Source organism: Calliphora vicina, chromosome 2, assembly GCF_958450345.1.
Source record: "Calliphora vicina chromosome 2, idCalVici1.1, whole genome shotgun sequence".
Taxonomy (NCBI): Eukaryota; Metazoa; Arthropoda; class Insecta; order Diptera; family Calliphoridae; genus Calliphora; species Calliphora vicina.
Genome location: NC_088781.1, coordinates 121,264,578 through 121,280,760, shown reverse-complemented (window position 1 = coordinate 121,280,760; position 16,183 = coordinate 121,264,578). Strand labels below are relative to the sequence as shown.

Below are 16,183 nucleotides of genomic sequence, written 5' to 3'. Positions count from 1 at the left end.
GGTTTAAGAGATTTCGTAATACTTAATAAAATTGGAACTTATTTAAAGAAACATTAAAATAAACTAAAATTCTAGGAACTATTTTTGGTTTAATTTAAAACAAACTTGAAAGTAAATGTTAATAAGATTAAATACTATTAAATTAAATCAAATTGCATTTCACGTACAATTTAAAAACTTAAAAACTTTTTAATTTTTTGTTGAAATAAAACTTAAAAATTTCTCAAATTCAATTGCCAAACTATTAAGCACATTCTGAATGTAATTATTTGTCATAATTTTTTGTATATCTCTATAAAATTCATGTCATATCTAAAATTATGAATCTGTGATTTTGACAGCCATTGTTTTAGCTGGGTACGACGTAATGGAAATAATTAAAATATTCGGTAACTTTTGAAGATTTTTCAAGATTTATTTTTGGTTTGCTGTTTTTTTTTGTTTTATTTTGAGTTATTAAAGATTGTGTGTGTTTTTGATTTATAAGAATAGATTAGGTATTAATAAATGCATAATCATAACATACGTGATGCTAAGAAAATATTCATTTTTATTATTAATTTAAAAGTTCTTATAACAAAAAACTAATAAATAAGTTATGGCGTTATCATGGCGAGTTATTATGAATATTAAGTTTGAACAGGGGAAAACAATTTTGGTAATTATTAAATCATAAAATTTGACGGCTTGTGACATTTGTATTACGATGTCATAAATTTGTTTATTGAAATAAGAATTGACAATAAATTCAAACGTATTTACTATGTATTTTCAAAATCTCTTTTATTAAAATTTTCTAGAAATTTGCTCAAGTAAATTACATGTTATCGATAACATGGAAATATTTTCTAGAGAAAATTGCACGTTATCGATAACATGGAATAATTAATAGAATATTTTGTTTATCGACATCTAGAAACCACATTTGATTTATTGAATATATTAAGCCGTAGTTAGGCCAATCCTGTCACATGGATAACTTGTTTGGTGGCCTATAATGAACACAAGTATTTATACTTCACTAACTGAACGCGTTAATAGGGTTGTTGCGCTGTGCATATTAGGGGCACGAAGATCTACTGCTACTGAAGCAATGTGTAGGATTCTGGAAATGCAACCGATCCATAAATATATTGTTACGTTTTAACCTTTTCAAAACGTTGGTTTATTTCCTTTAAATAAACCGGATACTTTTGATTGCAAATAAAAGCCGTTTAGTAGTTTAAAAATTGTAACAACTCTTTATTTATTTAAAATGTACAACAACCATAGAACTAAATAGTCACTCAATGTTTTTTATACACGTTTATAAATTCTCAGAAATACAGCCATTTTATAATGTACACGAATTCACTTGAAAAATACAGTACACTTTAAGGCACTCAGTTGATGTTTATTCGAATAGCGTCTCTGATAAACTCACTAACGACTGCAACCTCTGCCACTATTTATAACACTGCCATCTGCACTCTAGATTTCTCTTTAACTGTCTAGAGCTTTCTAATACATACGCCATCTGTGGTGTACTTTCTACAATGTTCTTTAACTGAATATTCGAATTCGGTCGCAGCAAACAGCGTTGCCAACTTACGATCAATGGTCAACTGAAAGCTTTTATTCAATGTTAATAATGCCCACAGATATGTTACAGTTTGCTATTATAGCACTTTATTTGAAAGCATTAGGCTACTTTTAAATCAGCCGTTAAAATCGTTACATTTGAATTCAAGTACAATTTCGTAACAATATTGAGCTTTAAGAACACAAATTCGTCTAAGCCAAAATTAATAATGGTGGATCAGTGAAACAGGGCACTCAACATTATTGCGAGATTTTGATTATAACGACATTAGAACTGACTACCAAACATTTAAAATTTGTTGAGATAAGGAGATTATGATGAACATAAAACCAAGGGAAAACTGGGAGATTGAAGGTATTTGAAATATATACGAATGGTTCTAGGAAGGAGAATGATTCAAGGAGTGGCATTTTCCATTAAATGTTAGGTATTAGGCAACGAGGTGCAACGAGGAGAAGCAGGCCACGTACTACATTCTCTGCCAATGCGTTACATTATCTTGCTATCAATTTAAATGTTATTTCATTCAGAATGTTTATGAATTGAGGATGATAAATCCACTGAAGATAGTGAAATACATACATAATAGCATCCAAATTACCAAACTAGGTAATGAAAACTTGCAACCTACATTATTACTACCGAGTTGTCCAAGAATCAATAAAGAACTCGAAAACAATTGAAGACGAATTTTCGATATGTTATAATGATTAAATTTTTGAATTATTAAAAAGAATATGGATCCCAAATAGGTAAATTCATCATTTTGTTTGCTAATACGAAAGTTGGGGAGAAACATCAGTTTGTTTAAGGTGTAATACTTATGTATATCAGGATCCAGGAGAAAGTTCTCTGTTTTCTAATGTTATGCACCGATTGAGGCGGACACCAGGGTTTTATGTCACGCTGAACTCATTTTAGGATTTACTATCTCGAGGGTATATCCATCCTTGGTATAGATGACTTGAAATCAAAACAAGCAAGATAGTATGATCGGTTAAGCCCGACCATATAATACCCTACACTAAGTAAAAGAGCAAAAACATTTTTCTTTTAAAATTTCAATAATTTATATTTTTGAGTGATTTTCGGAATTGTGCCTTATATGGGGGCTATGACCAGTTATGGACCGATCACCATGAAATTAGGTCGTGTGATTTATGTCTATATGAAAGTTTATTATGTTGAATTTTGTGAGTATACCAACATTTTTAAGCGATTTATGCACGTTAAAGTGACTTTCGGAAGCGGGTCTATATGGGAGCTATGACTGATTATGGACCGATCGTAAAAAAATTTGGTGTCATGAATTTTGTGTATATGTATAAAACTTATTTGTAGCGGAATTTGTGGAGATATATGTATATATAAATTAAACATTTATGACCGATAAAGTCCAATTTCGGGAGGACATTTGTATGGGGGCTAGGTGAGATAATGGACCGATTTCAGCCAGTTTCAATAGACTTGGTCCTTGAGCCGAAAAAATAACATGTACCAAATTTCATCGAAATATCTTCAAAATTGCGACCTGTACTCTGTGTACAAGGTTTACATGGACAGCCAGCCGACCAGACGGACGGACGGACATCGTTTAATCGACTCAGAAAGTGATTCTAAGTCGATCGGTATACTTTAAGGTCAATCTTATTGACCATTTTACGCTTTATTAAATTTCTCCAAAACTCATCCTTTGTACTGCTGGTATTCAGACGCCAGATGCTCATATCCATCAAGCACTACTTCAAAACTCAAATAGAAAGTCATTTTCACAACTACATTTCGGACTCAAATCAATAATAATAATAAAGAAAACCGTCAACCCTAAGAGCTGGAGCTAATAATGATCATCTCCATCATCTGTCGGGGTTAAGAACTGTTCACTAAAATCTTTATCAACATGATAGATGGCTCGTTATTTTGGATATGATAATGAAAACCGCCAACAACACTAATGTTCCCATCTCTAAGAGATGGAGCTAATAAAGACGAACTGCAACACGGATATCTTTAAAACTCAAATGGAAAATATTCTTTACACAGATAGTTCAAACTGAAATCTTTCTCCAGATGATAGGGATAATACATAGCCAATTGATAAGAACACTAATAGTCCCACTCCTAAGGGAAACAACGATTCTCGAAACAACATGACTTAAAATAGGAGAGCGTAAGGAAGTTCAAAAGGTGCTGGAACAAGAACATAACCCTCTTTTAATATTTAAATATTCGCTGTTAAAATAGAAAGTACAAGCAGTTCGGAATGATAAATGACGCTGAAAAAGTTTAAAACTGCAGAAGCTCAAAGATCATCAAACAACTAGAGGACAATAGCCATCATATGCAAACATTTTACTATTGAACACCGAAAGAGAACAGCTAAGACGGTAGCGAGAGTATTTCTCTGAAGTTTTGAATATTATACTCAACAATAATATAAATATATCATTATTCAAAAACAAGAACCAACCTACCACCAACAAATAATATCGTATATGCTATTCGTTAGTTTCCTTGTAGCAAACTAGAGGTATAGATAGAATTCCCCGCTAAACTGCTGAAACTTTCATAGCTAAAATATCGTGATCTTTTGCCTAGATGACGTGTCAAGAAATTTTTTACTTTCTATCTGTTTTTGCTCTTATTGGAAATCTCACTTTCAGAAAAATACTACACCATTTCCAATTGTATTTCAGAAATTTCTAATTCCAATTATATTTCCGAATTTTCCATTTATATTTCTAAAATTCAATTAGAAAATTCTGAAATATAATTGGAAATTTCTGAAATACAATTGGAAATGGTGTAGATGGGATATCATGAATCATCCTGAGACCTTAATAGACTATATACAGGGTGGTTTCGAATTTACTTACCACATCAGCACTATTATAATCATAGTTAAACAATCGGTGGAATATAGTCGCGAAAGGGAGGCATTTTATCTGCCATCGAGTTTTGAATTGTTATGTCTAACGTTTTATATTCAATACTAATAACCGATATACGCTGATTACATCCTATATTACAGAATAAATTTGCCGAATATCTGAGTGGTGTGAAAATTTGGGCATATGGCCATCCATTCTGGATGTCCAATTTTGGGCCACTTTTTCGAGCATTGCTGGCCATATGTCACGAATAACACGAGCAATGTTGGACTCCAACGTGTCAATTGTTACCAGTGGCCCCACAGGAAATAATCGAGAGGTGTCAAATCACACGACCTTGGAGGCGAATTGACAGGTCCATATCTTGAAATCACCTTATCGCCAAATTTTGATTTCAATAAATCGAATGATTTCGACCATCCTGTTTAAACTACATCTCGCCTCGATCAATGTCATCCATATTTTCATTGCGGTAACGACTTCAATTGATCATAACATTATTGAAGAAATAAGGTCCCATAATGCCTCCGGCGTGTAAACCGCCCTAAACGGTGAATTTTTCTGGATGTAGTGGAGTCTGTAAGGTCTGTTGTGGATTGCTCTCACTCCATATGCGACAATTTTGTTTCTTAACAAACCCGTTAAATCAAAAATGAGCCTCATCACTGAACACAATTTTGCAAAAAAGTCATCCATAAGTTAACCGAATCCATAAGGGATTTTCAAAGAAAATTTGGATAATTTGGTAGCGATGTCAAAAAGTTAGCGCAGTATGTCAGTTCATTTGACAGTTAACCCTTTCGTAAGTTCTATCGGGTTTAAAAATATCCTTTATAAAATGGAATTTAATTGAACACACATTGAGATAAGAATATGTCTTAGGTTTTTATGGGTTTTTAAACCAATTTGAACTCTTAAGAATATTAAATTATTCCACTTAATTGTTTTTTAATTAAACTCCTCCAAACTTTTAGGCATTTATTAACTAATCAAATCGCTTAATTATGGAAATTTACATACTATATATTTTTTAAAACCAATCAAAACATTAAACCAGCATCATTAATTTATTACAAAGTTATGAATCATTTAATGGGTTAATTTAAAAACTCCCGTTGTTTTCAATTTCCTTATAAATCCCATAATCTAAATGATAATCTGTTTTTCGCTTTAAAAAAGAACTTAAACTCCAAAAAAAACAAACTTTATTATTGGCCATATTAGGTAGCTGAAAATTAACTTAACATAAACATCTTATTGTTTGCGTAAATGTTTTTTAACCAAATTAAACATACAACAATAAAACTGTTTATATAGAAGATATATATAGTAGAAAATTCAAAGAAATCCATTTTAAGAATAACATGAGTTTATTAACAGCATTAATATAAACCTATAATAAGAAACATATTAAAATTCTATGAATTTTATTTTATATAAAAACACAACTAAAGTTCTTTTTAAAATAAATGATGTTTAATAAAATTCTTTAAAGTTTAAGTTATTAACACAAGTTATTAATCAAAATTATTATTATATTAGCTTGTAATATTTTTAAGATTTATTATGTTTTGTACATTTTTGGAATATTTATTACTTTTGCCCTTCAACCATGAATTTTATTACACGCATTTCCAATGAAGCAAAAACTATTAAGTTTTTTTAAATATATAGTTAACTAATTGTTTAAAACCTGGTAATTAAAATGTCATTTATAGTGGGCGTTTGAGGAAATTTATTAACTAATTATTTTGTTTGGTAGTAGTTTTTATTTTTAAGTATTGAATTTTAAAAATATAATAAAAGTTTTCCTGTTGTTTGCATCATACAAGCCAGAAAATTAGACAATTGGGGATTCAAACGGTCTGCTATTATGTCATATTGTCATAATGTCCTAATATTATGATAGTTTAAACAAATTGTTGTTGTTCTTCAAACAGAAAAAGTGTTTTTTTATGACAAAACAATTGGGGGATTCAAACGGGGATTGTTGCAAAATCATTGGGATCTACTCAAGCAGCAATTTAAAAATGTTTGCGTGCATTAGGATTCAACCAAAAGCTGAGAAATTGTGTATTATACGATTGAAGCGGAGAAACATTGAAATATGATTTTGCATGTCCAAAATGATGCTTGTACGCTATAAAAGAAAATCATTTTTGCACGAATTCATTACTTGCGTTGAAAAATGGATCCATTACAATAACCCGAAGCATAAGAGATCGTATGTGAAGCCTGGCCAACCACACGAATCGACACCAAAGTCAAATATCCATGGTGCTAATCTACTTCGCTGTATTTGGTGGGAGCAACTGGGTTCTATCTATTATGAGCAGCTAAAATCTGACCATCACAGGAAACCTGTCAGACATGAAACCATCATGACAATGCTCGGTCACATGTTGCAATACTTGTTAAAAACTAGTTAGAACTAGCTGAATCCGGTCCGCGTTGCTGGCCCTTAGAAAACATATGTTTTATATTGCATCTCGATTTTAATATACAGTGTCGGATAAATCACCGACTTTATCCGGCTGGATCCAATAAATTCAAAAATTCAGTAGGATAATTGACGGCATGTTCTTCGTTCATTACTGTGTCAATCGATTTCAGTTTCAATTGTATGGTCATTGAGCTTCTTAATATGATAAGCCAATCCAAATTTTTTGGTTGTAAGACTTGGGAATACCTTTTCGACAACGGCTTGAATATTCATTTGCATTTTGCAGAAGTTCGAGAACGAAATCTCATTTGTGTCGGGATCAATTGGAATTTTTCCTTTTCCGATGTCCAACAATTCATTTGAGAATGTTTTGCCAGAAGGGTGTTGCAGCAAATGCACACGCATGTTCGTTGAAAGCATTCAGCTTCTGTAGCTTCATTTTCAGCGAAATAAATTTGAAGGAACTTCACATCATCATTGGGAATCGGTAGCAATTATCCAATTTTGTGGTTCATTTGACCTTTAACTTTAAAGAAGGTCATGAAGCCGACATTGTTTACGATATTAGTTGCCCCGCAGGACTTTATTTGAAAGCATGAGTTGTACTTTCGGATATTTTAAAGAAAGTGCTTGGAAATCCGAGTGGCGCCGGAAATGTAACTTAGAAGCGCCTCAGGCTGCTCAATAATTAGTGGCTGAACAACTTTACCGTTCGAACAGCACATTCCCGGGGATCCCTTAGGATACTTCAAAACGCTGCAATGTAAATAAAGATTGTTCATTGCGCCAATAAGTACGTCCTTGTGATTCCTGTAGTCATCATCCGTATTGTATGAAATGCCGCCAACTTTAAAGCGATTGGCTTCTAGTCTTTCGATATGCAGTTGGGGTGTATCTGCACTGCGTCGCATTTGTTGAAGCTGTGATTCGCCTTCTCTTTCCGTTTCTGCGGCTCTAAACGTAGATGCCCTGCTGCTCTTCTTTCCCTGATCTTCCGTGATTTGGTTGAGTTTTTACAAATGCCTGTTTTTTTGGTGACATTTATGTAAATTTTCACTTAAAATATTTTGTAAATCAATTTTATTCTTGCAAAAAAATTCCAAAACACTTGTTACTTATTAATTTGATTTAACTTATAGTTTTTTAAATGATCAACATAAAACTACACTTAACAAAAAGCAAATCAAGTGAATATCTCGTAAACTATAAAACACAAAATATATTCATATGAATTTGGACTTACTGTTGAAAGTCAAAATTTAACCTCCTCTATAGTCTTGGGAAATTTTATTAAAATCGGTTTAGAAGTTACAGATTTATTTGCACTTTTTTGTTTCATTTCCCCCATTATGCCACGATATGAGATTTTTTAACAATCCTCGGCTGAAGTTTATTGTTAATCTTCTCCAATTGCAAAGATTCATCTTTTCTGCCTTTCTTTCCTTTCCAACAAGTCCAAATATTTTTTCTTAAAAGGCGCAATAAAATGTAAGTATATTTAAACAAAAATATAAAATACGAAAATAAATGTTTCGCGTTAAAAACGGGATGTTAGTGTAGGAACTTAACTTATTTCTTAAAAACACTTTAGTTTCTACAACTTTGTTAATATACATAAAAATATTTTTTGTGATTGTTTGATTTAAAAATATTTTACTTTTCATTATAAATATTTTTCTTGATCAATAAACTTCAATATTTAAATATAAAAAATATAAAATAAATAATTGTACCTACATCTATTGGCGATCCTGCCTAACGAATTATTTAATTGTACATTATATAATATAGTTTATCTTAAAAACAATCTTATAAATAAATTGGAAACAAATTTAATCAAAAATACATCGTCAAAATAAGACTTTTTTCTTGAAATAAGAAAACGGATATAATCCATATTTTCATTCGTCCTGAAAATATTATATTAACACATTTATTAACACACATTTTCTAGTATTAAGTATTTAAATAAGTTAAACATCTAAATACATTCATGTTTTATCAATTTGTTAACTACAATCTCGTCAGTTTTATAAATTATGGTTCTAACTAGATCTTCTACCCGAAAGAATATATCACTAGACGTTGAACAACCTACCACTTCAAATAATTCCATTTACAGTCCATTATCTTGTAGTTCTCCAAACAACCATTTAAGAGTTATGGAAAACTCCAATATGAATAACCAAGTGTTTAATTATCCAATTGTTAACGACAATGTTAAATTACCACCTTTTTGGATTTCTTGCCCACAAGCATGGTTCATTCAGACCGAAATACAATTCAATATAAAACAAATAACAGATGATACCACAAAGTATCAACATGTTATTATAGCACTTCCACAGGAAGTTATCATTAAGATATTAGACGTTTTACAAAAGCCACCTACTTTAAATAAATATGAGTTTCTTAAAAATACCTTATGCGAACGATTTTCCCTTAGTGAAGAAAAGAGACTTGAACAATTATTTTCTGATAAACAGATTGGTGATCGTAGACCTTCAGAATTTTATAGAGATATGTCTAATGTAGCCGGATCAGTTTCATTAATAGGAAATGATCTTCTTTATAAACTTTGGTTACGTAAACTTCCAAAGGAACTACAAGTCCATTTAACATCTTCGAATTTAGAAAATTTAGATGACAAAATCAAGCTTGCTGATAAAATTTGGGATGTTTTGAGTAAGAATCAAATATATTCCATTAATTCCAATTGTAATAATCAAGATATAATTCAGCAATTTTCAACTATTACATCTCAAATTTGTCAAAATTTAGATAAATTGAGCTTAGAGGTTTCAGAGCTTAGATCATCTAGACAAAGAAATATGAGTTATCCCAACTACCGAAGGAAATCTAGAAGTAGATCACGTCAAAAGTTTGAAAAATGTTGGTACCATTTTAAATTTGGCTCAAATGCTCATAAGTGTATTCCCCCATGTAACTTTACCTCAAATGATACTAATTTAAATTAAATAATCCTATCATGGAGGTGACGGATGATAGGATATCTTCAAAACCATCACGTCGCCTATTTATTTATGATCGCTATAACAAATTAAATTTTTTAATTGATACTGGTGCATGTGTATCAGTTATTCCAATCTCTAAATTCAAACATTTTAAATGCAAATCAGATTTAATATTATCAGCAGCAAACGGTTCGAATATCGAAACATTTGGTAGCAAACTTCTAAAAATAGATATTAGTTTAAGAAGATAATTTAATTATCCATTTATTTTAGCAGATATTAGTATCCCAATAATAGGAGCAAATTTCTTAGAAAATTTTGATTTGTTAGTTGATATGAAAAACAAACAAATTCACGATTCTATTACAAAATTAAAAATCTCAGGTTCATCAGGATTTAGTGATATTTTTTCATTGAAAGTACTAGTTCCTCAAAACAAATATACCAATATATTAGAAAATTTTCCTAAAATTACTGCAGACCCTGATTATACAAAAACTGCGGTACATAACACAGTACATAAAATAATTACAAAAGATAATTTACCATTCTCAAGACCTAGACGCCTCGATCCTTTAAAATTGAGTGTAGCTAAAAAAGAATTTGAATATTTAGTTAAAATTGGAGTTTACACTTAGTACCTAAAAAAGACCCAAATGATTGGAGACCGTGTGGAGACTACCGCCGTTTAAATTGTATAACAGTTCCAGACAGATATCCTTTACCAAATATTCAAGACTTTAATATAAATATGAAAGGAAGAATTATATTCTCAAAAATAGACTTAGTTAGAGCCTACCATCAAATTCCCATTGTTCCCGAGGATATTCATAAAACCGCGATTACAACACCTTTTGGTATGTTTGAATTCATTAGAATGCCATTTGGATTGAGAAATAGCGCTCAAACATTTCAAAGATTCATGAATGAAGTATTTTTTGGTTTCGATTTTGTATTTGTTTACATAGATGATATTTTAATTGCTAGCTCAAATCAAGAAGAACATTTGAATCATCTTAAATTAGTTTTTGAACAATTAAATAAGTTTGGTCTGAATATTAAACCATCAAAATGTGTTTTTGGTCAAGAATCACTAGATTTTTTAAGTTACCAAATATCTAAAGATGGAATACAGCCATCAAAAGATCGCATTGAAGCAATAAATTCTTTTGAAAAACCAAATTCTATTAAAAAACTCCAAAAATTTCTCGGTATGATAAATTATTATCATAGATGCATTCCTATGCTAGCAAAAGTTTTAATGCCTTTGAATGATATTGTTACTGATGGTAATAGGAATAAAACAAATAGTGTAAAATGGACTAAAGAAGCAGAAGAGTCATTTAACATAGTTAAAAGAAAATTTACAGAGAGTACCTTACTTACTCATTATGATACAAATTCCAAACTTTCTCTTGCGGTTGATGCATCAAACGTTGCTATTGGTTCGGTTTTGCAACAATCAGATGGTAATTATTGGAAGCCTCTGGCATACTTTTCAAGGAAATTAAGTAATTCTGAAAAACGATATTCTACATTTGATAGGGAATTACTTGGAGTTTACCTCTCAGTTAAACACTTTAGATATTTTCTGGAAGGACATTCTTTTACAATTTTTACTGATCACAAACCATTGACATACATTCTTGATTCGAAGACAGATAGATCACCTCGACAAACAAGACATATGGAATACATAGCTCAGTTTACTAATGATATTAGATATATTAGCGGTAGAGATAATGTTGTAGCTGACACTTTATCAAGATTGCCGGAAATAGATGCTTCGACTCAAAGTGAAATCAATTTTAATGTATTAAAAAAAGAACAACAATGTGAAATTTCAAGTGGTTTAATAGATGATCAATTTAGGTTAAAATACAATATTAAAGAAATTCAAATTCCTAACTATAATTTTAATATTTTATGTGAAATAACGGGCAAATATATTAGACCTTATATTCCAAAAGTAATGAGGCAAACTATCTTTCGAAAACTTCATTCACTGGCACATCCAGGCAGCCGCGCTTCTAGAAAAATTGTTCAAAGTAGATATTTCTGGCCATCTATGAATAAAGATATAAATTTATGGGTTTCTGAATGCATCGAATGTCAAAAATCCAAAATAAATAAGTACACTAAATCGCCTAATGTTGAAATTCCAATTCCAAAATGTAGATTTGAACATATTCATATGGATATTGTTGGACCTTTGCCAGTTTCAAGAGGTTACAAATATATTTTAACATGTATCGCTAGGACAACGAGATGGCCAGAAGCTTATCCATTACAAAATATTACATCTGATTTAATTGTTAGAACTTTTATTCATAATTATATATCTCGCTTTGGTATCCCATTAAAAATTACAGTAGATCGTGGGTCACAATTTACATCTAGTTTATTTTCGAATTTAGTAGATTTACTTGGTATACAAAAAATTCACACCTCTACCTATCATCCGCAATCTAATGGAATTATTGAAAGATTCCATCGTCAACTCAAAACATCTCTTACATCATCAAGTGATACTTTACATTGGTCTGATGAACTTCCTATTATATTATTAGCTTTACGTAATCAAATAAAAGAAGATCTTAAATGTTGTCCTGCTGAGATGGTTTATGGTCAAACTCTGAGAATTCCAGGCGTATTAGTAGTACCGTCCCAAAAATCAGAAAATACTACTGAGTTCTTACTTCAAAAGCTAAGGGAACATTTTTCCTCTATTCGTAATGTTATTTCTCATCATGGAAACAGTCGTAGTTACATTCCTCCTTCTTTAATGAATTGTTCGTACGTTTTTGTAAAAGTCAATAAGAAAATTGGATTGCAATATCACTTTGAAGGTCCATATAAAGTCATAAGTAGAAATGATAAATATTTTAAAATTCAAAAAGGACAATCTACATTGTCAGTTGCCATCGATCATCTAAAACCTGCATTTATTGATGAATCAAAATTAAATGACGAATTAGATAATACAAATCAACAACAGAGAAAAAAAGTTACTTTTAATCTAAATGAAATTTACTTCTAACCATATTTTCAATTCTGACGGTGGAGTAGATGTAGGAACTTAACTTATTTCTTAAAAACACTTTAGTTTCTACAACTTTGTTAATATACATAAAAATATTTTTTGTGATTGTTTGATTTAAAAATATTTTACTTTTCATTATAAATATTTTTCTTGATCAATAAACTTCAATATTTAAATATAAAAAATATAAAATAAATAATTGTACCTACAGTTAGACCCAGGGTTTCTTCGGCAAACCTTCTTAGAATTCGTCGTAGATTACGATTTTGACAACCGTTTGGTGAATTTTTTCTAATTCATAGAAATTCATCTAATACCTAAGGGGCATAAAATTTGTTTTCCTATAAATTTACATGAACATATGAATATTTCATTATGATCCATCACTACGGTATTGAGCAATATTTGGATTATATCCATAAGGATATAAAATTTGATAAAATGTTAAAATGTCATATGAAATAAGACTAAAGGGTGCTTAGGTGTAGATTGGACCAAATTTGTGTAAACCATTTGGTACCATATTTAAACATATTTATATCTTGATTTGAATAGATTGTACCACACAAAATTAAGCCAAAATGGAGTAAATTGGTACTTTTTTCTAATGGTACTTTTTTAAAATATATTAAATTTAACTTTTGAAATTTCTTTAATAATGAAAATTATACATATATGGTCCTGAATGACTGAGAATGACACATGATCCTAAATGATTAAAAATCCATGAATGCAAACTAAATGGAGCTTTTTATTTTTTCTGTTAAACCGCCGAGGGGTAATAAATAGTACTTTTTGATTATTCAAAATAATAGCTAATAAAATGAATACCACTTTATTTTAGTTTAACACCACCATCACAGTATTTAACTAAACCTGCACTCGTTCACAAATATATGTATGATTTTCACAAAATTTATTTTATAGCTTTTATACTTTATGAGGCTCCACTCAGTCTAATCGAAAAAATCTCTTTAAATGATGTCATATGTAAATCATCTTCTGCACCTTTTGTTTAACACATTTATTTCTTTTTTTTGTTGTTTTGAACACTGCTGCACATCATTTAATAAACATTAATCTACGCCCATATAGGCTTTTATTGCTCATATTGCTGTATTCTTGAAAACTTTTGTAGTGACATAAAATTTTGACACTTTTTATTGTGTTTTTTTTTTGTTTTTTTTTGTATTGCATTATAAATTATTGTTAATTTTTTTTAAAAAAAATTTAAACATTTATCTTCTCTATAAATTTTGTCTAGACTTGTGTTTTGATGTTTTCGTTGGTGTGAATAGAAATTTATTTGATTAAAAACGCGTGTTGTACCCACACATTTAATTAGATGTATTAGATAGAAATTTATAATTGAATTTTATGTATGGGATTTATTTTTTTTTTTATTTTTTTCAGAAAAAAAAGAGAAAATTATTTGAAAGCTACTTATATCAAATGGGAGGTCTTTAATCATTTGAGATGTTTTCAAGATGACAAAATCAATAGAAATTATTAAGTTTTATGTGGTAGGTGGTTTTGAATTTGAAATTTTTATTAGTTAGTCATTTAAAGTTAAAAATCCTAGGCAAATGATTTTCAAAAGGGTGATCGTCATAAAATAGTATGCATTTTTAAGTCATACACCCAATATTTAGATGTAGAACTTCTAGTCTAATCTAATCGGTGGATATAAAACAAAAAGTTTTTTTTTTTTTGAAAAAGAAAAACATTTTTTAGGGTAATTAGGACCCAAATGAACTCAGAACAGCCATCAGAAACTAATTTGCAAATTAAGTTTAGTAACCAGGTGCAAAAAGGTGAAGAGTGCCTCAGGGCATTGTTGCCGGTTTAGTTGTAAAAAACAATAATTATGATACGATTTTATTGAAAAACTAATTAAAAATAAGTAAGAGAGCTATATTCGGCCGAATCTTATATACCCTTCACCAAATTATACTTCAAAATACAAATTTTAAATATTTTTAGGTGAACAAAATTATTTTTTTTGCAGTTTTTTAAAATATTCGAATTGTTTTTTTTTAAATTTTTTAAATTAAAATTTTTTTTTTTAAATTTAAAAATTTTTATTTTTTAAATTTAAATTTTTTTTAAATTTATTTTTGTTTTTAAATTTAAACTTTTTTATTTTAAATTTTAAAAATTTTTTTTTGGTTTTTTAAATTTTTTTTTGGTGAAAAAAAAAAATCGGTTTAAAAAATATTACTATGTTCTTATATACGTTGATGCAAAGGTCTTTGAAATAACTATCATTAGATATCCATGTTGTCTATATTAATGACTTAGTAATCCAGATATCGGTCAAAAATAGGTAAAAAGTCGAGGTTGTCCTGGTTTTTTCCTCATATCTCAGCCATTTATGGACCGATTTTGCTGATTTTAAATAGCAAACTTCTCGAAAGTATTATTGAAGATTTGGATCCCGAAGATATTAGGGGTCTTCAGAAAATTGATTTCAAAAGACTCCGCTATCTATAAGGATCCAGAATATATATTAGGGTAATCGAATTAATCGATTTTTCTCTTGTTCGAATAAAACGAATAATTTGAATAAGAGATTTTAACTTGTTCGAATAATTCGATCACACGTTTAAAATTAATCGAATTATTCGAATAATTTTAATTTTTTTAAATAAGTAAAAAAATTAAGTTTTGTTGTCGGTTTTTTAATATTTTATTGTTAAAGAAAAACAAAAAATAACGTTAAAGTTAACAATTCAAGTATTGATAATGTTAAAAAACATTCGAAAACAAAGTCCATCATTAAATTGTCACCAGAAATATTCTGACCAGATTAACTCCCGAACAATCTACAAAACAATTGACTGGCAAACCCATTAGTTTCCGTTTTGGAGCCATGCTTTAAAAAATTTGAGCTAGTTGGACATGATCCTGAATTCAAATACAATATAAACGTATTAAGAACTTTTTTATGTCGTTCATTAATTCGGGTTTTAAATTGAGTAATTAATTCTTTAGTAAATTAATTATTCACTATTTCTAAATTATTTATAAGAAATTGTATTATACTTCAAGCTCTATCAACGTTGCCGAATCTTTGCTTAATAAAGTGGTCTTGAGGAATTACACAATAAATGGAATCTGTCCAAAGTTTGATATCATTGTCAGTGAACGTGGCTAATTTGAATTCAGGCAGTGCATGATTGACGCATTTACAAATACGCAAAAAGTTTATTACCATGTTAGACAAAGATATTCAACGATGTTCAAAAT

General features: G+C 29.8%; 1 protein-coding gene across 1 annotated transcript; it reads left to right on the top strand.

Annotated features, from left to right (window-relative positions):
- The first annotated feature begins 8,955 nt into the window (after positions 1-8,955).
- Positions 8,956-9,894, top strand: LOC135950819 (uncharacterized). Its single transcript, XM_065500347.1, has one exon. It carries the CDS (start codon positions 8,956-8,958, stop codon positions 9,892-9,894), a length of 939 nt encoding a protein of 312 aa, XP_065356419.1.
- Positions 9,895-16,183: the final 6,289 nt, after the last annotated feature.